This window comes from Podarcis bocagei, assembly GCF_964188305.1.
Source record: "Podarcis bocagei genome assembly, chromosome: 13".
Taxonomy (NCBI): Eukaryota; Metazoa; Chordata; class Lepidosauria; order Squamata; family Lacertidae; genus Podarcis; species Podarcis bocagei.
The window spans coordinates 52,375,673-52,398,943 of NC_138138.1; the positions used below are offsets into that span (position 1 = coordinate 52,375,673).

The 23,271-nt window shown below is 48.4% G+C and overlaps 1 protein-coding gene across 2 annotated transcripts in view; it reads left to right on the forward strand.

Moving 5' to 3' along the window:
• The window catches only part of KIF4A (kinesin family member 4A), a 36,249-nt gene extending 14,972 nt beyond the window's left edge, over positions 1 to 21,277 (forward strand). For both annotated transcript variants that reach the window (XM_081167728.1, XM_081167727.1), the window contains exons 11-31: positions 954 to 1,086; positions 2,282 to 2,340; positions 2,992 to 3,097; positions 3,374 to 3,430; positions 4,655 to 4,840; positions 5,039 to 5,142; positions 5,222 to 5,366; positions 6,435 to 6,545; positions 8,316 to 8,399; positions 9,754 to 9,867; positions 10,029 to 10,184; positions 10,800 to 10,885; positions 11,554 to 11,683; positions 12,079 to 12,249; positions 13,556 to 13,663; positions 14,801 to 14,878; positions 14,975 to 15,079; positions 16,719 to 16,868; positions 17,859 to 17,978; positions 19,451 to 19,573; positions 20,996 to 21,277. In XM_081167728.1, the coding sequence (XP_081023854.1) occupies positions 954 to 1,086; positions 2,282 to 2,340; positions 2,992 to 3,097; positions 3,374 to 3,430; positions 4,655 to 4,840; positions 5,039 to 5,142; positions 5,222 to 5,366; positions 6,435 to 6,545; positions 8,316 to 8,399; positions 9,754 to 9,867; positions 10,029 to 10,184; positions 10,800 to 10,885; positions 11,554 to 11,683; positions 12,079 to 12,249; positions 13,556 to 13,663; positions 14,801 to 14,878; positions 14,975 to 15,079; positions 16,719 to 16,868; positions 17,859 to 17,978; positions 19,451 to 19,573; positions 20,996 to 21,163 (2,494 nt within the window). In that variant the 3' untranslated portion in view covers positions 21,164 to 21,277. The remainder of the gene's footprint in view (positions 1 to 953; positions 1,087 to 2,281; positions 2,341 to 2,991; positions 3,098 to 3,373; positions 3,431 to 4,654; positions 4,841 to 5,038; positions 5,143 to 5,221; positions 5,367 to 6,434; positions 6,546 to 8,315; positions 8,400 to 9,753; positions 9,868 to 10,028; positions 10,185 to 10,799; positions 10,886 to 11,553; positions 11,684 to 12,078; positions 12,250 to 13,555; positions 13,664 to 14,800; positions 14,879 to 14,974; positions 15,080 to 16,718; positions 16,869 to 17,858; positions 17,979 to 19,450; positions 19,574 to 20,995) is intronic.
• The last annotated feature ends 1,994 nt before the right edge of the window (positions 21,278 to 23,271 follow it).

Sequence of the window (23,271 nt, forward strand, 5' to 3'; positions counted from 1 at the left end):
ATAGAAAACACACAGTGCTGTACCCACAGAACTACATGAAAAGGACTGTCTTAGTTAGCCAACACAAATTTGCACGCTTGTCTAACATCCTGCCCGTCTGAGCAGGTAGGATTAGGCAGGGTGTGTGTGTTTCGTTCCTCTGACGTCATTGTGCCATTTAGAGGCACCAGAAATGCTTTCAAGTCCCAGTGCAAATCTGGGGGCAAGAATCTCAACTCCCTTCCAGTTTGGGGCTGGGAGCAAGCCTTTTGTTTGTTTTCTATTAAAAAATACATCTATACTGCCATTTCATTAAAAAAATTCAAAGCAGCTTACAGCTTGTGTGTGTGTGTGTGTGTGTGCAATAAAAGCGACACAAAGATTTAAAAATGAACACCACAAGCTAACGGTTACAGAAAGTGTTTTTCTTAGTGTTCTGCGTAAGCCTGAAGGCATAGAAAAGTTTTAAGCAAACAGTTAATATAGAAAATGCCTGCAGCTGCGCTGCTTTGATTTGGAAATGCATGGAAAGCAGAGAGATGATTATTTCCAAGTGTGTCTAAAGCCTGGGCAGAGCCCACTCTCTGAAGATATTCTGCCAAGTGGCAAGGTGGCAATTTCTGAACCCCCACGGCAATCCTGTTTATGCACTCCCCGGAAGGGGGTTATTCTGCAGTTTTGAGAATAATGGAGGAGAAAACTTCTAGTGTGTTCTTCTGTGACATGAAATAATCTTTAACTCATATTTAAGATACTTTTTCTAGCAGTGTAGCCTTGTCCTTCCTTGGATTTACTTTTAACTCACCCTTCCAGGAATCTGGGCTCTTTTTTTTTCTTCTTGAATGAGATAAATCTTCCTTAGTGTGCCGGATGCAGGCAGATGACTAGCCAATAAACCACTTAGAGGCTTTATTACAACTGAGTGGTATATGAATTTTGTTAAATAAATAAATGCTTCCTGCTTAAACTTCCAGTGGTGAGCCCTCGGAAAACCTGCAATCTCTGATGGAGAAAAATCACTCCCTCGCGGAGGAAAATGAAAAACTAAGCCGCGGCCTCAGTGAAGCAGCAGGCCAGCTTGCCCAGATGCTGGAAAGAATCATTGTGGTAAGGTCTCAGATATTTAGGGGGTGGGGTGGCTGGTGGCGGTGACACCTTTTTGTGGCATAGGCATGACTTCCCATCAGTGAGTTCAGAAAGAGGGCTATTCTGTTGGCAAAAATGCAGTCTTGTGACTTCATTTAAGAGTTTAGGAATTATTTTTTAAATGCAGTGGTGTGAGTGATTATTGAAATTTCTGGCTGGTTTTTATGTACAGTGGTACCTCGGGTTACGTACGCTTCAGGTTACAGACTCCGCTAACCCAGAAGTAGTACCTTGGGTTAAGAACGTTGCTTCAGGATGAGAACAGAAATCGTGCTCCGGCGGCACGGTAGCAGCAGGAGGCCCCATTAGCTAAAGTGGTGCTTCAGGTTAAGAACAGTTTCAGGTTAAGAACTGACCTCAGGAATGAATTAAGTACTTAACCCGAAGGACCACTGTACAGGTGACGACCATTTTGTGTGGGGGTCCCGTTCCTGGCCCCCGTTCTTCCCTCTTCGGGTGCATTTGCACATGCCTAAAATGGTCGCTGTCTGTACTCATTGGAACATATTGTAACGTGAGATCTACTCAGAGTTAGACCCATACCTATTACTGCTTAAATCAGTGTGGTGTAGTGGTTGGAGCAGGCTTCCTCAAACTCGGCCCTCCAGATGTTTTGAGACTACAATTCCCATCATCCCTGAACACTGGTCCTGTTAGCTGGGGATCATGGGAGTTGGAGGCCGAGTTTGAGGAAGCCTGGGTTAGAGTGTCAGACTAGGACCTGGGAGACCAAGCTTCAAATCCTGACTCAGCCATGAAGTTCAATGGGTGACCTTGGGGGCCAGCCACTGCCTCTCAGCCAAATCTACCTCACAGGCCTGTTTTGGGGGATTAAATGAGGGCAGAACCATGTATGCCACCTTGAGCTCCTTGGAGGAAAAAATGGGATACAAATGCAACAAACTAAACAAGAATAGATTTAGTTGACTTAGCCCAACTCTGAACTTCAACTGACTGGGGCCAAATACGTCACCTGGCCACCACCTCCTAAGCCAGCTGTTTTCAACCTGGTGCCCTCCAGAAGTTTCTCGACTCCCAACTCCCATCACGCCCTGCCAGCATTGCTAGTGGTTGAGGACGATGGAGTTGTAGTCACATCCTTTGGTTTAATTCAAAACTATCCCATGATGCACAACCGGCTTCCCACTTTCTGCAGACGGAGCAGCAGAACGAAAAGATCAGCACAAAGGTGGAAGAGCTCCAGAAACATGATGCGTAAGTAGTTGTTCTCTGTGCACGCTCTTAGCTGTTCAAAATGCAGACCGATTGCTCATGGGACTGGCTACGTCTAAAATACAGGAAGTGAGACTGGTGGGCTGCTTTGAAAGGGCACTTTGGGGCATGAGTATGGGACGTGGGTGGCGCTGTGGGTTAAACCACAGAGCCTAGGACTTGCCGATCAGAAGGTTGGCGGTTCGAATCCCCGCGACAGGGTGAGCTCCCGTTGCTCGGTCCCTGCTCCTGCCAACCTAGCAGTTCGAAAGCACATCAAAGTGCAAGTAGATAAATAGGTACCACTCCGGTGGGAAGGTAAACGGCGTTTCCGTGTGCTGCTCTGGTTCGCCAGAAGCGGTTTAGTCATGCTGGCCACACGACCCGGAAGCTGTACGCCGGCTCCCTCGGCCAATAAAGCAAGATGAGCGCCACAACCCCAGAGTCAGCCACGACTGGGCCTAATGGTCAGGGGTCCCTTTACCTTTACCTTTATGGACAGCAAAAACAGGTGTTGTATTATGAGGTAGGAGGAATAAATAAATAATCCACGTGTAGGTCAGTTAGAGCAGGATGAGTCTATCCAATCAAGCATCTGCATGGCATAAAACTAACACCAACTCGTGAGTAAGTTCTTGTGTGACTGGATTTCAGGCTGAAACTCGACCTGCAGAAGCTGCTGGAGGCTCTGGAGGATCAAGAACTGAAAGAGCACGTGGAACTAATTCGCCACCTGCAGCAAGTAATCGCCCAGTTTCTGGTAAGGATCCCTTTGGGGACACGAGGACATTTCATGGTTGATGGAACCCGCTGCTTCTGCTGCCTTTCCCAAATTTGGGGAATAAGCAAGAAGCATTCAAGACATTCTGTGTTGGTGGCTTCCGGAGAAGTTCAAAAGTAGACCAAGCAGCTCCTTTTTGTTTGGGGTGAGATCTTGCTGGTGTTTGCAGCATGTAACATTTCAAACTGCACAGAGCATTTGGCAGACCTTAGGACTGTCTTGTGGCGCCAGGCAAACCTTGTGTGTTCTCCGCAGAGTGAAACCCCTGCTGGCGTTACGGACATGGACACATCTGATCAAGACTCCAGCGCTGTAAGTAAGAGGCCTCCTGACTTGATGCGAATCCTGTGTGTACTTTTCAATGCATAGCTAGCGGTTTCTTGGCAACAGGACCCCAGCTACAATAAGGGACTGATGGAAGCAACACCTTTATTTAGAAGATTATTTTGTTGTTGTTGTTTAGTTGTTTAGTCGTGTCCGACTCTTCGTGACCCCATGGACCAGAGCACGCCAGGCACTCCTGTCTTCCACTGCCTCCCGCAGTTTGGTCAAACTCATGTTTGTAGCTTCGAGAACACTGTCCCACCATCTCGTCCTCCGTCGTCCCCTTCTCCTTCAGCCCTCCATCTTTCCCAACATCAGGGTCTTTTCCAGGGAGTCTTCTCTTCTCATGAGGGGGCCAAAGTCTTGGAGCCTCAGCTTGAGGATCTGTCCTTCCAGTGACCACTCAGGGCTGATTTCCTTCAGAATGGAGAGGTTTGATCTTCTTGCAGTCCATGGGACTCTCAAGAGTCTCCTCCAACACCATAATTCAAAAGCATCCATTATTTGGCGATCAGCCTTCTTTATGGTCCAGCTCTCACTTCCATATATCACTACTGGGGAAACCATAGCTTGAACTATACGGACCTTTGTCGGCAAGGTGATGTCTCTGCTTTTTAAGATGTTGTCTAGGTTTGTCATTGCTTTTCTCCCAAGAAGCCGGCGTCTTTTAATTTCGTGACTGCTTTCACCATCTGCAGTGATCATGGAGCCCAAGAAAGTAAAATCTCTCACTGCCTCCATTTCTTCCCCTTCTATTTGCCAGGAGGTGATGGGCCCAGTGGCCATGATCTTGGTTTTTTTGATGTTGAGCTTCAGACCATATATTTTGCGCTCTACTCTTTCACCCTCATTAAAAGGTTCTTTAATTCCTCCTCACTTTCTGTCATCAAGATTGTGTCATCTGCATATCTGAGGTTGTTGATATTTCTTCCGGCAATCTTAATTCTGGCTTGGGATTCATCCAGCCCAGCCTTTCGCATGATGAATTCTGCATATAAGTTAAATAAGCAGGGAGACAATATACAGCCTTGTCGTACTCCTTTCCCAATTTTGAACCAATCAGTTGTTCCATATTTAGAAGATTTTAGAGACCACTTAATCAATTAGCTCTCTAATTGGTATGCACATAAGATTGTAGAAAGGCAAAGCACGCAAAACATTTTTTTAAAAAAATCCAGATGTTAGTTAAACTTTTGCCTCTCTCCCCCCTAGGTGTCAGAAGGTGACCTGGATGCTCAAGGGTCCTCTGATGAGTACGCCACTCGGCACGCTCTCCACCAAGCTCAGATGTCCAAAGAGTTGCTCGAGCTCAACAAAGCCCTGGCTCTGAAGGAGGCCTTGGCAAGGAAGATGTCTCAGAACGACAGCCAGCTGGAGCCCATACAATGCCAATACCAGGTAACAGCAGCTGACCAGGAAGGAGTGAGCATCTGTACACCCAGTGGGCTGCTTGACTGGGTGCCTAGCAAGCCACAGGAGGGCAGCCTCTCCTTTTCTTAAGTGGAGATGTGGCCTGTTGGAAAGAAACAGCTGTAGCTGGAGGGGCTGCTTTTGGTGGGGTGCTGAAAAAATGTATGTATGTGTGTTTAAATCAAGACCAGCATCAAGGACCTGGAAATGGAGGTGGCCAAACTGCAGAAGGAAAAAGAAGACCTGGTCCTTGGCATTCATATGACGAAGAAGGATGTCAGCCAAGCAAAGTAAGAGGCACCTGATCGGGAGGTTTGAGAGGGGAAGGTTGTTGACTTCATGACTACAGGGCTGCGGTGTTCATTTCAGACTCAGCGAACGGCGCAGGAAGCGGCTTCAGGAGCTGGAAGGGGAAATGGCAGATCTGAAGAAGAAGCTGAAGGAGCAGTCGAAGCTCCTGAAGATGAAAGAATCCAGTGAGCAGACAGTGTGCAAACTGAACCAGGAGATCCGGGTATGTAGTAGTAGTAATAAAAATAAATAAATAAATAAATTGTTATTTATACCCTGTTCATCTGGCTGGGTTTCCCCAGCCACACTGGATGGCTCCCAACAGAATATTATTAATAATAAAAAAGTGACAAAACATCAAACATTAAAAACTTCCCTAAACAGGGCTGCCTTCAGATGCCTTCTAAAAGTCAGAGTTGCTTATTTCCTTGACATCTGATGGGAGGGCTTTCCACAGGGCGGGTGTCACCACCGAGAAGGCCCTTTGCCTGGTTCCCTGTAAACCTCAATTCTCGCAATGAGGGAACCGCCAGAAGACCCTCGGAGCTGGACCTCAGTGTCCGGGTTGAATAATGGGGGTGGAGATGCTCCTTCAGGTATACTGGGCCGAAGCCATTTAGGGCTTTAAAGGTCAGCACCAACACTTTGAATTGTGCTGGGAAACGTAACACCCAGAGGGTACAATAAGAAAGATAATGGGGTTTGTGGTGTGGATAGCCGACAAGGTTGGCATTTTATTGGTTCATGTTTGATGGACACTGTAACTGTATAACTGGCACTTTAGATGTGTGTATTTTTTATAATCTTGGGAAAGCAGTTCATTCTTACCCTGACTGCCATTATGTTTCTCAGCTACTGTTTAAAAGCAGCAACAACTTGTTTAAGTTTGAATGCTTGCTTTTTCAGTCATGAGAGCTAGAAAAACCAAGAAATTTTGAATGGGATTCTTGGGAAGTTATCAAGGCTGTGCAAAAGAAACTAAGGATTTGGAGAATTTAAACTCCCCAGTCCATGCCAAAAGCTTTTATCAATCGAGCTGATTTCCTGAAGTCCTCCAAGCTGCATGCTCCAAAAAATTTCAAGGTTTCTAAGAATCTGGGCATCTCAGTGTTTGTTTCAGCGATAGGCAATGCGGTTCCCTCAAGACGTCAAACTTCCCCTCCCGTCATCCCTGACCTTTGACTGTGCTGAGGCCAATGGGAGTTGGGAGCCTTGGATACACCTGCTAGGCAGATTCTCACCCAAGGCCTTTCCTCCTCCTCCTCCTCCTCCTCCTTTGTTCCCCCTTCAGGCGATGAAGAGTCAACGTGTTCAGCTGATACGTCAAATGAAAGAGGACTCTGAGAAGTTTAAGCAGTGGAGGCAACAGAAAGACAAGGAAGTCATCCAGCTGAAGGCACGGGTGAGTCGAGCGTCAGCACTGAACTGTACCAGAAAAGCCCTGCAGCCGCTGGGTGTTCTCACCCAGTGGCCAGCCAGATGTTCCATGGGGAAGCCCACAAGGAGAAGCTGAATGCAATGGTACTCTCCCAGCTTGTGATTGTAGGCAGACAGCCTCTGACCCTGGAGCTGGAATCTAACCACCCTGGGACTCAGTCTGGCTCGGATAAAAGACTCGGATAAAATAGCCAAAAGCCGCTTCCAAAATTGAAGGACAGGCAAGCGAGAAATCCCTTCTGCTCTCAAAGGGAAGGCAAACTGGACTCCAAAAGCCACAGAACAGACAGAACTCTATTAGCAAAACTTGTGGCTAAATAAGAATAAGCAAAGACCTGGTAGGCGCTGGCACCAAGATACTGTCTCTCTTTGATCCCTCCAAATTCTCCTGTCTTCTGATTCACTCCTTTCTCCCTAAGATTTAGTTGTTTAATTGACTTTCAGGAGCAAACTCCTGTAAAAGAGTTGTTTTATTTTTCGTTAATTGCTTTGGAGGAAGGACATATTCGTGAACCTTATCTGTACCAGCAGCCTCATGAAGGTCACTTGGAGTCACTAACGAGCGGCCTTCATCCTGCTGCATGATCTCAACTTGACTAAAGTCTTGCCAAGCCTTCTGTTTCTCATGATTCACCAGGGTCCAGCCAGCCAAACATTTCTGCCATTAAAGCAGACCTTTGATCTTGCCCTAAATCATTAGCCAGTTCTCTTGGACAAGTTTGCTACCATTCCACTCCAGTTTCCATACATGCACATCCACTCCACTCCATACATGCAAATCTCCCCCCCCCACACACACACAAAATGACCTAAATAACTTCCAGTATTATCGCTTAAGCTGCTGCTTTCTGTGTTCCTTATACAGTGGTGCCTCGCAAGACGAAATTAATTCGTTCCGCAAGTTTTTTCTTCTTGCGAGTTTTTCGTCTTGTGAAGCACGGTTTCCCATAGGAATGCATTGAAAATCAATCAATGCGTTCCTATGGAGACCGTCCGGGGACAGAGGGGAAGCGCCGCGGGCCTTCCCCTCTGTCCCCGGACCTGTTTTAAAGCAAGGGAAGGGGCGGCAGGGAGAATCGCTTCTCCCCCTTGCCGCCCCTTGGTTCAAAAGGGGTCCGGGGACAGAGGGGGAGGCGCACGCGCGCCTTCCCCTCTGTCCCCTCTTTTGAAGCAAGGGGCGGAGGGGAGAAGATCGCTTCTCCCCGTTGCCGCCCCTTGGTTCAAAAGGGGTCCGGGGAGAGAGGGGAAGGCGCGCACGCGCCTTCCCCTCTGTCCCCGGAGATTGCAGGGCTGGCAACGGGGAGAAGCGATCTTCTCCCCGCCGCCCCTTGCTTCAAAAGAGGTCCGGGGTGCGAGGGCAAGCTTCGTTTTGCGAAGCAAGCCCATAGGGAAATTCGTCTTGCGAAGCAACTCGAAAAGGAAAAAACCTTTCGTCTTGCGAGTTTTTCGTCTTGCGGGGCACCACTGTAATAAGTAATACCATTGGCCTAGTTCAGTGTAATCTAAACTGTTTGGCTGTGGCTCTCTAGTCTTCCTTGAGACACCAGGAATTTGGATTGTCCCGGGTTCTGTTTTCCAAGCATTTCAAATTACTTGATGAGGTATCTAGGATACAGGTGGGTTTAATGCCTCTATAAAAGTGAGTCACAAGACTTGCTAAGTTTGAGTGCAGACCACAAATCACTGTCCTGCTTGGTTGTTGAAAGGTCAGCCATTTTGACTCTTTGTCTTTCAGGATCGCAAGAGGCAGTATGAACTTGTCAAACTAGAGCAAGACTTCCAAAAGCAAGCCACCGTCCTCCGGCGAAAAGCAGAGGAGGTGAGTGGCCTTGGGCAGCAATATCTTCCGCCTGGTGAAGCACCACTGTTTTTAAAATAATCTACAGAGATTAGACAGGCTGAGACTTTGAATGCTTTGTGTAGAGAGACAAGGGACAGGTCCCAAGGTTAGAATTCCCTGATTCAGTAACTCAGAAGTGGGGGAATAGTGTACAAAGCTCTTCCCTCCCTCTGATTGTGTAGAGATTCTAGAATATGTGGTGTTAAATGGAGTATGCTTGACTTAATTCTGCCTCTAGGATTCATAGTTTAAACCAGGGCTGGAGAACCGGTGGCCTTCCAAACATGGTCAGCCTCTGACTCCCAACAGCCAGCCTGGCCAATGGTCAGGGGGTAATGAGAGTTGTATTCAACAAGAACTGGAGGGCCACAGGTGGTTCTCCTGTCCGGGTTTAAGACACTAACTTTGCTGGAAAGCCTAGCATAGATCGGAGGTCAATGGCATAGTAACTAGAGGACAGGTAACAGCTTTCTTGTAATCTTCAATGAGTTAACCTCAGTCCTACATTGCAGGGGCTTGGACTAGTTGGCCCTCGAGATCCCTTCCAACTCTACAATTCTATGATTCTAAGTACTTGCTTACACATTTTTAATTCTCCGTTTGTCCTCGTCAGCCATGCTGGCTGAGGCTCTTTATTTTAAAGCAAAGAGTTTTTAGAATACTGACTTCAAAGCCCGTGAAAATCCTCATTCGTGGGTAGGAGAACATCAAATCTCTTCTCGGAGCACATTGATGGTTACATTTTTATCCCACCCTTCTGAGGCAGAGGTAGGAAACCTCTGGCTGTGGGTCGCAGGGCCGATTCCCCCAAACCGCACCCTCCTGAAGTCATAAGTGACGTCGGGCGAGGCAGGCAAAGAAGGAACAATCGGGAGCTTAAATTGCGCTCCCAGTTGCTCCTTGGCTAGCTGGGTTTGCTGACAGCGAGCCCTTTTCGAAGACGCTACAGGCATGGTTTGGATGCAAGCTGCCCTTGCAGAAGGACATCTTCCCCGCTTTTGCAGTCAGATTTGGATCTGCAAATGGACAAGTTCAAATGGACTCTCTGTCAGCACCGGTCAACTGATAAGTGCCTATAGGGAGCCCCTTTGAATTTGTTCCATCCCTGTTGAAAATGGCCTGTGGGGGGTTGGCCAGCTCTTGATCTGACCCTTGGGCTATAGAAGGCCCCCCACCTCCAGCTCTTCATCCTCCTAAAATCCCAGGGGGAGGCTAGCTTTCGAGAGTGGCTATCCTAAGGTCACCCAGTGAGCTTCATTGCCAAGCAAGGGATTTTGAAAGTTTGTGCCTTGGGTCCTGTTTCAACACACCAGCCTCCACCCCTCTCTCACAGGCCGCTGCTGCCAACAAGCGCTTAAAGGATGCTCTCCAGAAACAGCAAGAGGCTACCAATAAGCGAAAAGAGAACGTCAACCGCGGGATCGAGGGAGTTGCAGCTCGGGTGAAGGTAGGGGCTGTAGCTCTCCTTGTTTCTGCTTAGGGCAGATTCACAGTGGCTCAAGTGGCTTATTCCAGGGGAGAGGCAAAGTTGGCTTGCAGGCACCATGGGGTGGGTTCTGGCCACCTTTCCGCCGGCCCTCTGTCGTAACCAGCTTCCATCTTGCGCAGAGCTGGCTCGCGAACGAAGTGGAGGTCCTTGTTAGCATCGAAGAGGCTCAGCGTCACCTCAACGACCTCCTGGAGGACCGGAAGACCTTGGCGAAGGAGATTGCCTCGCTTAAAGAGAAGCGAGATGCTGGGGAGAACCTCCCGTCAAAGTACAAGGTGGGCAGTGATGCAGGCTGCAGCGGAAAGGGGGAAGGAAGGGACCGTGTGTTCTATCTAATCCACTTTCTCTTTGACTTTGGGGTCTTCTGATGCAGGAAATAGGCTTCTGCCTGTAGTGGGCAGGGCCACAGGCAAAAATGGGTGGAGCAACGAGTGTGAATTTTGCCTTTGCGGAGTGAAGCTAATTTCTACTCTTACTTGTGCAGCCCTCTTGATCCTCCATCCAGGCATTTTCAGTGCTCACACAGACATTTTACCTAGGTAGAACACTCCAGCAGGTGCAATGGGAGTGGGGGAGAAGGAGACCCCCAAAAGGCTTGGGGCTGCATTTGGCCCCCAGATTCTCCACCCCTGCTGTAAAGGGTGCGTTCTCTCATTCTGCACTGGGGACAGGAGATCTTCCAGAAGCTGGTTCTGCTTCCCCACCATGGCAGATCCTCTTCCAGAGGGGAAAATCAAAGTCTTGCCCTGCTGGAAATAGCTACTGCTGCTTCTCTTAGAGTTAAACTGCCGCATCTTCTGAACTGAGTCCCACCCCATCTCCATGGGGAGGGAGCTCCTCTCCCTGTGCTCTGCTTATTTTCTGATTCCGTTCCCATCCTCCTTTTCCAGAGGCGCACGTTTTCCCATAAAGCTGCGGAAATGGAGCATTCCATCGCCAAGCAAATAGAGAGCCTCGAAACAGAGATGGAGCTCAGGTATGGGGTGTTTTCAAGTCTCAGAAGAAGCAAAGCCACAACAAAGAGTGTAAGAAAATCTCCTCCAGCTGGAGGCTAATCTAGCCTGGTGTAGGAATTTAGAGGCATACCGCCTCCAGTATATAACCTTGATTGACTAGTACCTATTGGCTCCATTGATTTTCTAACCCCCTTTTAAGGCTGTCTGAGCTCTAGTGTTCATCATCTCATGGTTGCAAATTCCATAGTTCTAACTATGCATTGCAGGGGGGTGGACTAGATGACGCTTGGGGTCCCTTCCAGCTCTACAGTTCTACGATTCTTCAATCTTCTCTTGCTGTGTAACATTCATCTTCTTGTTCTGAAAACATCTGGGAAAGCTTATTGTGGCTGTTTCCTGTGGAAAGGGGGTAAGAGGTGGCAGATTCAGGAGGTGCTGAAGTTTCCCTCTCAGTCCTCCAGTCATTATCTGCCACTCTGCTGCATCATCTCTGGACCACAGCAGGTCTCTTAGTAAATTAAACCCAGCCTGGCAGCCTAAGCAACTGCGTATTCACCCAGGGCTGATGCTGATGCTCAAGTCACAGTTCATCCAACACAAGCAGGGGCCAAATTGCCCAAGTTCCCCAAATGATCTGCTCTCTTGCCAAATCCCATGCGAACTCATGCGGTGGCTTCTTCTTCCCAAGGAGCGCCCAGATTGCGGACCTGCAGCAGAAACTGCTGGACGCAGACGCCGGTGACCGCACCAAGCAGCGCTGGGAGAGCATCACCAACCTTGCGGAAGCCAAGTGTGCCATCAAATACCTGATTGGCGAAGTAAGCTTGAGTGGCAGCAGAGGAGGCGGGTGGGAACGAAGAGGCAGGTGGCTCTGGAATGGAACCAGGGATTTGAGTCTCTAGAACAAATAAGAGGCCTGGGGGGTGGAAGGGGCAGTGACACAGTGGCAGTGACCCCTCGTGGGCATTAAAAACTTCCATATACGGGGCTACCTTTAAATGTCTTCAGATGTATAGTTATTTATCTCCTTGAAATGTGACGGGAGGGTATTCCACCGAGAAGTCTCTCTGCAACTTGACTTTTTGCAGTGAGGGGACTGCCAGAAGGCCCTTGGTCCTAGATGCAAATTCTTCAGCATTACACCTTTTAATATTGTGTTCTCTCTCTTTCTCCACCTCCTACCCCCCCCCCCCCGTGCGTGTACATTTCAAAGCTGGTCTCCTCAAAAGTGGAGAATGGGAAACTGGAGAACCGTTTGCAGCAGACCAAAACCACATGTGCCGACATGCATAAAATGCTTCTCGAAGAGCGAAAGGTTGTGGCAGAAATGGAAGCGGAGCACGAGAGTCAGCTGGTCCAGAAGGAGCAACAGCATCAAGAAAAGGTATCACCTGCCATCCCCACCCCCAAAACCACCTAATTCTGCAGCAGCTACAAAAACTGCGCCCATCCCAAAATCCCATTCTGAGCAGTTGATCACCCAGTCTATACCTACTCCAGGTTTTCTAGAGTAGTCCTAACCAGGCTTTGCTGCTGGTACATTTAACCTGATTTCCAGGTTAAGGACCCTCTGCCCATATTTATGAATTTGGCTTGGGACAGCCTCCTGTTAGCTGAGAGGTGGCTGTGAATGGGATCCCTGGAAGTGCCCTTATGGAGAACTGCAGTGCCAGCGGTCAATAGCAGCAGAGAAAGGGCAATTCGGTTGCTGCCTTCTCAGTAAAGTTTGCAGGCTTGGGGTGCTCCAAGTTCTTTCAGTGTTTAGAACTCTGTGTTGCTCAGTGGCTAGAAAACGTGGGTGATCTGGTGGCAAATGCTGAGATTGAACGCTGGTCCATGAACTACCGTCAGACAACCCCATCCTGCCCGCCTGCCTGCCTTAACTTACAACCAGTCCAGAGGGTGGCCCTGTCTGCCTGCCAGCTTCCTCTTCATTCTCAGTGTTGCCCCTTGTAGAGCTCAGTATGGAGGTGGATGGGAAGAGAATTAGAACTAATTAGCTTGGCACCACCCACTAGAATGCCCCCAAGATCCAGGTTTGGGTCATGTATTCTTTGATGAGAGAACCCCCAGCAGAGATTAAAATCACAAAACATGCAGCAAAATAAAGCATGGAAATAGAGGAGATATGCCCTTGTGGGTTTCTTCTAAAGTTCCCCTCTTCCCCTAGCATAAAGAAATACCACACATTTGTTAAGTTAAAAATTAGTTTACTTACAAACTCTTCAAAGGTCAGGTTCATGTGGTTTTCCATACATCAGTCAGAAAACACAGGCGATAAAACTTGGCTTAGTTACAGTGGTGAAAGTTCCTAAATTATTACTATAGTAACTCAAGAGTGGCTTGTAAGAGCCATGAGTTCTGAGCTGCAGTAACCAGCTCAGGCGTCATACATTGAGCTTCTTTGGTAGACTGGGAGAGAGAACAAAGGCTTAATTACCCAATCCCTCCCAAGGTGAACTAAGCCTGGCAGCACAGCTTACTCTATGGTCTTAACCCCTTCATGCGTTAGTTAGACTTAATCATGTTGGTTGTATGAGGCTGATTATCCCACACGTTTGTGGTTTAGCCAACTCAATACTTTGGCTGCCATAATTCGAGTTATACAGAAAGTATAGCCTCCCTTCAGACTGTGCTGCCTCTGACCCAAGGTCTCTACCCACCCACATCTCTCTTCCACCCATCCCCAGGTACTCTATCTACTCAGCCAGATACAGCACAAAGAAGAAGCAGAGAAGAAGCTGGAGACTTCCATTTCAGAACGGGAGCAGCAGCAACTCGAGCGCATCAAGTTCCAGGTAAAAGCTGCTGTGTCTCTTAGGCATGGTTGCTCCTGCCCCCTCAAAGGTAGCCGTGTTTGCCATCCAACCATTCCAGCTGTTCCCTTTGCTGGTGGGAAGGAATCCCGTGTCCAAGCAACAAGGCTTGTGGTGCTGGCATTGTGTCACTGAATGAGGCTGCCTGATTTTGGCTCAGACCACTACTCTTGATGCTGCTCTTGTCGATCTCTGCTTTATCATCCACTGGCTTTGTAACCAAAGTGTCTTCTCTGCTCCGCCTAATTTTTGAAGGCTATGCTAATACGGTAGTTGTTCTTCCACATTTTTCTGTTTCTCAAAACATGCAGAACAATGTTAGCTCTGGTCATTTAAGTAAGTTTTGAAGGGTGTGTGTGTGTGTGTGTGTGTGTGTGTGTGTGTGTGTGTGAATGGATGGAGTGTGGTCTTGCTGGGAGGGAGGGAGAAAATGTGGTGTGGAGGGGGGAGTCTCTAAATCAACCAGTGTATCCTGTAGGCCAGAAGTTGGAACTTCAAGTGATGGCACTCAAGGCTCTATCCTTGTTGTTGTTTAGTCATGTCCGACTCTTCGTGGCCCCCTGGACCAGAGCACGCCAGGCACTCCTGTCTTCCACTGCCTCCCGCAGTTTGGTCAAACTCATGCTGGTCGCTTCGAGAACACTGTCCCACCATCTCGTCCTCTGTCGTCCCCTTCTCCTTGTGCCCTCCATCTTTCCCAACATCAGGGTCTTTTCCAGGGAGTCTTCTCTTCTCATGAGGGGGCCAAAGTCTTGGAGCCTCAGCTTCAGGATCTTTCCTTCCAGGGAGCACTCAGGGCTGATTTCCTTCAGAATGGAGAGGTTTGATCTTCTTGCAGTCCATGGGACTCTCAAGAGTCTCCTCCAGCACCAGAATTCAAATCATCCATTCTTCGGCGATCAGCCTTCTTTAGGATATAATAATTTTTTTAAAATAATATTTTTTAAAAATCAGAGCTGGGGGAAATATCGAGCATTCTTTCATTCTTAGTAGCCCTCTTCAAATCTTGAGAAGGCAGGGATTGCACAAATCCTAGGTGTGCAAACACCCCAACGCGTGGGTTCCTTTGCAGCTGAAGATGAGACCTTAAGAGCCTTTTGCCTTCTTTACTCTGGACAGGAAGAAGAGCTGGCCAAGATGAGGGAGGTTTTTGAAAAGAACCAGGAACACCAAGAAGAGATTGAAACTCTTAGACAGGTAGGTCTGGGAGTGACAGCAGCGGCTGCTATTAGAGGAGCTGACTTTGCTCCTGCCACTCAGTGAACCTCACACTCCTCCCTTTCTTCCCAACAGAAACTGAGAGTTTTTCAAGCTGTCAGTGGTCAGAGGATCTGCAATGGCCAGCCGGGCCCTGCAGCAGGCACCCCGGAGTCCCCCTTTGAATACATTCCACCCAAGGTGTGTGTCCTTCCGGTGGGGTGGGGTGGGGCGGAGAAGCAAGGCAGGCTGTCTGCGTACGACAGAGCTTGTTTGTATGGCTGGTCCATCCCGTCACCTGAAAGATAAAGCTGGGTACAGTGGTACCTCGGGTTAAGTGCCGTATTTTTCGCTCTATAAGACGCACCAGACCACAAGACACACCTAGTTTTTGGAGGAGGAAAACAAGGGGGAAAATATTCTGAATCTCAGAAGCCAGAACAGCAAGAGGGATCGCTGTGCAGTGAAAGCAGCAATCCCTCTTGCTGTTCTGGCTTCTGGGATAGCTGTGCAGCCTGCATTCGCTCCATAAGACGCACACACATTTCCCCTTACTTTTTAGGAGGGGAAAAGTGAGTCATATAGAGCAAAAAATACAGCACTTAATTCGTTCCGGAGGTTCATACTTAACCTGAAACTGTTCTTAACCTGAAGCACCACTTTAGCTAATGGGGCCTCCCGCGCCGCTGGAGCATAATTTCTGTTCTCATCTGGAAGCAAAGTTCTTAACCTGAAGCACTCTTTCTGGGTTAGCGGAGTCTGTAACCTGAAGTGTATGTAACCCGAGGTACCACTGTATGGATTAGAAGCACAAGTCAAAATACATTACAGCTTTTAGTGATTGCCTTAATGTTCATGGCAGTGTGGTGTAATGGTTAGGGTGTCAGGCCAGGACCTGGGAGGGTTCAAATTCCCACTCAGCCATGAAGCTCACTGGGTGTCCTTGAATATCAGTCCCTGGCTCTCAGCCTGAACTACTTTGCAGGGTTGTTGTGGGGATTAAATGAGGAGGGGGCAGCTCCTTGGAGGAAAGATTGGGATAGGAATGCGGCAAATAATAAAAAGGCTCGCCTCTGATCCCCCAAATGGCGCCTCAAATTACATTGCTTGCTTTGGGTTCCAACTTGCATCAGCTGCAGCCAACCTGGCCTGATCATTTTTTGTGCGGCTGCCTTTGTTCCATAACTTGAGTGAGGCAGAAATGGTGAGCTTGTCTTCTTCTGACTGACCCAGAAACTCCAGTAAGGAGGACCTCCTTATGGGGTCCTCGCTGCGAGATCACATTCACCCGGTGCTATACCAGCTGCACTGGCTCCCGGTGGAGTACAGGATCAGGTTTAAGGTGCTGCTTTTAACCTTCAAAGCCCTATACGGCCTAGGGCCCTCGTACCTACGGGAGCGCCTCTCCTGGTATGTCCCAGAGAGGAACTTACGGTCTTCAAACAAAAACATCTTGGAGGTCCCGGGCCACAGGGAGGTTAGGCTGGCCTCAACTAGAGCCAGGGCTTTTTCGGCTGTGGCCCCGATCTAGTGGAACCCTCTGTCACAAAAGACTAGGGCCCTACGGGACTTGACATCTTTCCGCAGGGCCTGCAAGACAGAGCTGTTCCGCCAAGCCTTTGGCCAGGGCACAGCCTGACCCCCTCCTTTGGCAATCTTCACAGAACTCTAGCCCAATGGTTGCCATCAATTTGATTTGAATTAATTTTATAATGAAATGATTTTAGAATGTTGTATTCTTTTATTGTTGTTAGCCGCCCTGAGCCCAGCTTCGGCTGGGGAGGGCGGGATATAAATATAAATTTATTATTATTATTTGGTTCCCCCCCCCCCCCTTCAGCCAAAGTCTCGCAGGCGAATGACCTCCCTGCCTCCAGCCGACATGGATGAGGAAGATTCATCTCCTGACTCGGATGAGGCCAAAGAAATGGAAGACGCAGAGTGGGTGCCGTACAAGCTTTCCAGAGGAGCCAGGCAGAGCATTCTGGGGGTAGGATCATCGAGCAGGACGGATGACATTTAGGAAGCTGCCTCCTGAAATCTGGCCAGGAGGAGCAATGCAAGAATTGGCTCTCTTAGACCAGCCCCAAGTGCACATCAGGTTCATCTGTCTTGCTTCCAACCCTGCCCTGTGGGGACACAAAGGCATCATCCCTCTTCTGATATCCATCCCAGTAATGAAAATACTCAGAGATATACTGTCACTGAGCATGGAGGCTCCATTCATCCAGCTTAATGACTAACCGATGATAGATCCCCTTGTCCTCCACAAATTTGTCTAATCTTATTTATTCATTAAAGCCACCTCAGTGATCATTGCTAGGTTCTACGTTGATGGATTCCCACAATGTGCACATTGAATACTGTTCAGCCAAATGTGTCTAAATATCTTAAGGAGTTTCTGGTGCAAATCCTCCACCTTTCGTGGAACAGTTCATGGCTTTAAATTGAAAAATTAAAATTCTGTGACAGCTGAGCTGAGTGTGCCTTGCAGTCATGGGGCAAAGGAGTGTCAGGATGCTCCACCAAACCTTTTTAGGACCTGTGGATGCATTTGCAAACTGGAGAGGCTGTTGTTGTCCCCCCCCAAAAAAAACAACAACAACAAAAAACGCGCGCGCACACACACCCTAAGCTCACACTGTGACCTAGCCTATTGATTGCAATGGATGGGTATTTCAAGCTTAATTTCAGTGGCGGTTGGCGATCCTGGGGGAAAGCCTCTATGGGCATATATGTGCCCACGGGCACCACCTTGGCAACCTGCATCATGCATGCTGGCTCTGACAGCTAGGAAGAACCTATGTGGGTCAAACATGCCCCATTCTTATTTCAGAGCCCCAAACTTGAAAGGAGTTGAGTCCCAGAAACAGATACAGCAGCAGAGGCCTGCGGGGCCACGTTGGCAATGGCGGCACATGCCACTTGTGGGCTATTCCACGTGTGTTTTCTGCTCTCTCACTGAGCTCTCCCTTTGCAGTGCACCTGCCGAGGCCGCTGTGGAAACAAGAAGTGCGGCTGCCGTAAGCAAAAGATGGCCTGCTCCGAGGACTGTCGCTGCGAGTACGGGAGGTGTCGGAACCGCGAGCACTATGATTTGGTGAGCAACCCACGGCAAGAGCTCCTTTTCTCTTTGAGGGAGCAGGACAGCCCTGGAGTTGCCTGCTCCACCTCCCAGCAGGCAGGGTGTGTTAAAGTTGAGGGCAGATCATGCGCAGTTCTTGTCCTGGCTTCCCAGCTTGCTGCAGCAGGCTGGGAAGTGAGATGAGAAAGTTGGCGAGAATTGATCGGGCTGGAACTCCAGTATGCAGGGCCAAAGGGAAAACTTCTGCCTCTTGGCAGGAAGGAGTTGTTCAAATCTGAGCTGGTGACTCTCTTTGCATGGGGCTCAAAGGGTTTTATATTCCTTTTTTCAAGATGCCACACATAAATAGCCCAGAAGGTAACCTCTAAGAGGTGTGTTATCCTGCAGTTGGGGAGGAGTCTCCCCCCCGCCCTTGCAGTGGACGAGGGGATTCATGGGTGGCAAATTCTCACAAGCAGAGGGGGAGCAACACAGCCATCCTCAGATCCCCTCCACTCCCTGCAGAAAATGCACATATTTTGGTAAGCCCAATCAATGCGTATGGGTCACCTTTATAAGCCTGCCTCCCGAGAGTGGGTTAACCCCTTCATGCATGCTCTGCTGCCTGCTAAGCACAAGGTGACTTCACACTGAGGCCAGCCTTCCATTCTCCCATCCTGTAATTCATAAGCGGGGAAACTGGTCTCGAGGTTGTTGCACTCCAACTCACACCAGCTCTTGCAACATGGCCAATAGCCAGGGATGGTGCGAGTTGTAGTCCAGCAACAACATCATCATTTTTAATTTGTATACCGCCTTTCTATCTTACACTACTCAAGGCGGTTTACAAGCTGAAGAAACAAAAAATGTACATCTTACAACAATCTAATGCAATACAAAAATGTGATAATAAAACATAACTTTAAAATAGGCATCAAAATAGCAACATTCAACCATCAATTAGAATAACATAACATAATAATAACATATAAAAGTTGAACAGAAATCCACTCCACAGTTACAATAATATCTAAACTATAATCAATAAAACAACGGCAAGCCACAGTACATAAAACAATTCAATACACATTGAGAAGCAGAGGGAAGAGCAAGGCCGGTGGAAAGAGGCCTTGCCTGATGGAGGTGCAGGGGTTCCCTCCCCACTGCTCCTGTTTAGGCTGCAATTGCCCTGGTAGAGAGACAGGTATTTAATGGTTTTTTTTGTCTGATTCTGCTTTAAGATTCAATCCCATTCAAAAACTGACATGCTTAATCCCTGACTCCCGTCCCCCCAATGCTAAGACCAGCTCAGGGAGTTTGTGTGATGGTTAGCAAGGCACCGATGGAAGGGTGTTTTGGCACTGCTTGGGGTAGCCCCTGAGCATGCGGAGCTCTTCCCTCCGTGGGGATCGGGTCCCTGTAGCTTTATGGGCTGGAGCAGATGCCAAGCGTTGGACTGTATCAAGTGCAGTCCAGGCTAGCGTGCGCCCTGCCTTTCCCCCCCTTAGGAAGGGGTGCTTGCTGATGAGCAAGCGGGAGATTCAAAGGACAGCTTCGACCCGGAAGATCCTACTCTGGCAACCGGAGGAGACACCTTCTTTGAGCCGCCAGCTGTTGCACCTACCAGAAAGGTATGAGGATTGCAGAGATGCAGGTGGCCTTGAACACGGCTCTGGTTTCGCTTTGGGGCTAGGAAAGGGCACTTGTGGGGTTGTTGCAGAGCTGTGAGTTCCCCATAGTCTGGCACACACTTGAAGGGGTAACGAAATGACTGCATAGTGACATCCATTTACCCCGTGGTCACTGACTGGCCATGGCGTGTGTGTCTGTAAAAGCACTTGGTAAGGCTAGTCCAACTGGTTAGGTCTTTTTTAAACAGATTATACTTAAATCATATTAACGGGGAGAAGAGGGGCTAGCCCAACTTCTGTTGTCCGTCCTTGGTCACCTCCAGCTTAGATGACCGTGTTGCATGTGGGGCTGCCTTTGAAGGCTATTTGGAAACTGCAGCTGGTGAAGAATTCAGCAGCCAGATTGCTGACCAGGGCAAGGCAGTCCAAGCAGAGAACACCAATCTTGGCACGACTGTTCTGGCTGCTGACTACTTTCCAGGCTCAATTCAAAGAGCTGGTTTTGATCTGTAAAGCCTTATGAGTCAGGATCCCAACACTTCAGGTACTGCCTCTCCCCATATGAACCAATCTGGACCCTACTTTAGTCATCTGAGGTCCTTATCCACCTCTCCTCCAGTGGAATGCTCTCCCCGGCTACCTTTAGGTGCCTGGCAAAAATATTTCTGTTCCCCCAGGCTTTCAGCCCTTAATTTAGAGGGTACTTAGATATGTTTGTGGCCTCTTTCTCTGCTTGTCTTTAGTGGAATGGGTTGCATTTGTCTGGCATTTTCTTTGTATTATATTTTATTATGGATGGGCATTTTAGGTTCTTGTTTTATTGTTTTTGTACTTGGTTTTAACGTGTGTGTGTGTGTGTGTGGTTTGTGCTGTAAATGATTTTGAGCTTCTCCCATGAAAAAAATGTATAGTATTGAAGTTGGGTTCATTGATGCCTGGGCGCAAAATGTCTGTTTTCCTCATGTGTTGGCTTAGCAACCAGTTATGTGCCTACCCTGGTAAGCTGCCACTCAGTAAACACTTGTCTGCATCTGCCCAGTGCCTGAAAATAACATGGGAATAAAATGCCCCCTTCCCCCCTCATCTGTACTTCCCTGTTCACGCCACAAACAGCTTGTCTGATGTAGCCTTCGCTGCTGAACTCCTTAATCTTGCCTGTTGTGTGGGCACTGGGTGTATCTCTCCAACCTTGAATTCTTGGAAGGGCAGGAGTGATTCCCTTTTTGCTGTGGGCACAATTTAATTTTTTTTCCCAGGAAGCTGCCCTTCCTGATGTCCCGTTCATCCGTGCACATAATTCCGTCTGCTTCACTGAACCCAAACATGCCTGTTTGGAAACCCTTCCCCCTCCCCTTGTGAAATGAAATTGCAACTCAGGCTGTAACTGCAGTCTCCTTTCTGTCTCTCTCTCCCTGCTCCCAGGTCCTGGAGGAGAAAAATGAGATTCTGCCTGCCACTTCCTTATTTGCACTGGGAGACGATTCCAGCAAGATCTCACCACCAGCAGCCATGAAGAAGGGGAGGAAGAGGCTTCACAGCACCAGAAGCAACTACTTCTTAGGCTGCACACCAATTAAGGAAGATGGTTGAGGGCCGGAGCAGGCTTCGAAAGGAAAGCTTGGGCCTGCAGGCAACGGATATTTTTATAGTGTATAGTGTTGTTTTTAGAGCTTATACGTTTTTTGAATAAAGGAAATTCAAGTACTGTATTTTTTGCACCATAACACTCACTTTTTTCCTCCTAGAAAGTAAGGGGAAATGTCTGTGCGTGTTATGGAGGGAATGCTTGCGGGTGGGGGGGGATCTGCTGCAGTTGTGAGCAGAGGATCCATGGTTCCCCTTCCTTCCCTCCTCCGTGGTTACAAAGCATGGATCCACATGGATCCTCAGGATTTTTGCATTGGGCTACTCCAAACTCACTGTCAGATCACATGTCTGTGGCCACAGCATGAACCACAAAAATCATACATCCACTGTTTCGTTTAGAATATTTTTTTTCTTGTTTTCCTCTTCTAAAAACTACGTGCGTGTTATGGTTGGGTGCGTGTTATAGAGCGTCTTGTTCTCACTTATTAGCTCCTTCAGCAAGGGGTGGGGAAACATTTTCAAACTTGAGAGTTGTCTATTCCCTTGTTGGAGGGTATACCAGTGACTGGGGAGCCCAGGACCGAGCGCAGGAGGTTCAATGGATGCAACTGTGGCTATGGAAACGTCACAAGGCTTCTACCCCCTGCACTGGTCCCCATACCTCAAGTCTCCTTCCATGCAGAAGCACCAGTGCAGAGCAGAACAGGTGTGAGGGGGCATGGCTTGACAAGTGTCTCAAACAGGCTTAGGTCTAGCGGCCACGTGGCCTTTATGTGTACATACACACAAAACTTTTTTTATTGAGAGTCGGGAAGAACAGAATGCAGCTCTCTTGGGTTTTGCAAAGAAGAGGACAGAGCTAACCACTTCTTAAGAAGCCGGATTGTGAAAAACATTAGAAGCAAAGGCTAAGGCTTGGGCCTCCTGGAAGTTTTCCACAAGCCCCAGAGCAGATCCAGACCACAGGTTTAAAGCACTTAATACAGTGGTGCCTCGCAATACGAAAATAATCCGTTTTGCGAGTCTCTTCATCTAGCGGTTTTTTCGTCTTGCGAAGCAACCCTCTTAGCGGCTTAGCGCTATTAGCGGCTATTAAAGGCTTAGCGGCTAAAAGGCTATTAGCGGCTTAGAAAAAGGGGGGGGGGAGCAAAAAAAATCGCAAGACTCGCAAGACGTTTTCGTCTTGTGAAGCAAGCCTATAGGGAAATTCGTCTTGCGAAGCGCATCGAAAAACGGAAAACCCTTTCGTCTAGCGGGTTTTTCGTCTTGCGAGGCATTCGTCTTGCGGGGCACCACTGTAATAATAATAATTTATTATTTATACCCCGCCCACCTGGCTGAGTTTCCCCAGCCACTCTGGGCGGCTCCCAATCAAGTGTTAAAACAGTACAGCGTTAAATATTAAAAACTTCCCTGAACAGGGCTGCCTTCACATGTCTAAAAGAGAAGATGGCTGCTTATTTCCTTCACATCTGAAGGGTGTTCCACAGGGTGGCCGCCACTACCGAGAAGGCCCTCTGCCTGGTTCCCTGTAACATGGCTTCTCGCAGTGAGGGAACTGCCAGAAGGCCCTCAGCGCTGGACCTCAGTGTCCGGGCTGAACGATGGGGTGGAGACGCTCCTTCAGGTATACAGGACCAAGGCCCTTTCGGGCTTTAAGGGTCAACATCAACACTTTGAATTGTGCTCGGAAACGTACTGAATGCAGGAAGTAATGTGTTGAAGGTGCTTTAAATTACAGCCTGGATCTGCCCCTGAAGGATGGCACCTTTTCACTATTGAGAGCGTACCGTACCAGGCAAGATTAGTGCCCACATGTGTCTAGCAAGCAAAGATCACCAGTGTCGAAGCAATGATTCTTCAACATCAACTTCGTTAGACTGGTCATGTTGTGCGGATGCCTGATGATCATCTTCCAAAGCAACTACTCTATTCCGAACTTAAAAATGCTGGTGGTCAACAAAAGGTTTAAAGACTCACTTAAGGCAGATCTTTAAAAATGTAGTATAAACACCGACAACTGGGAAACACTGGCCTGCAAGCGCTCCAGTTGGAGAACAGCCTTGACCAAAGGTGTCATGGGCTTTGAAGACACTCGAACTCAGGACGCA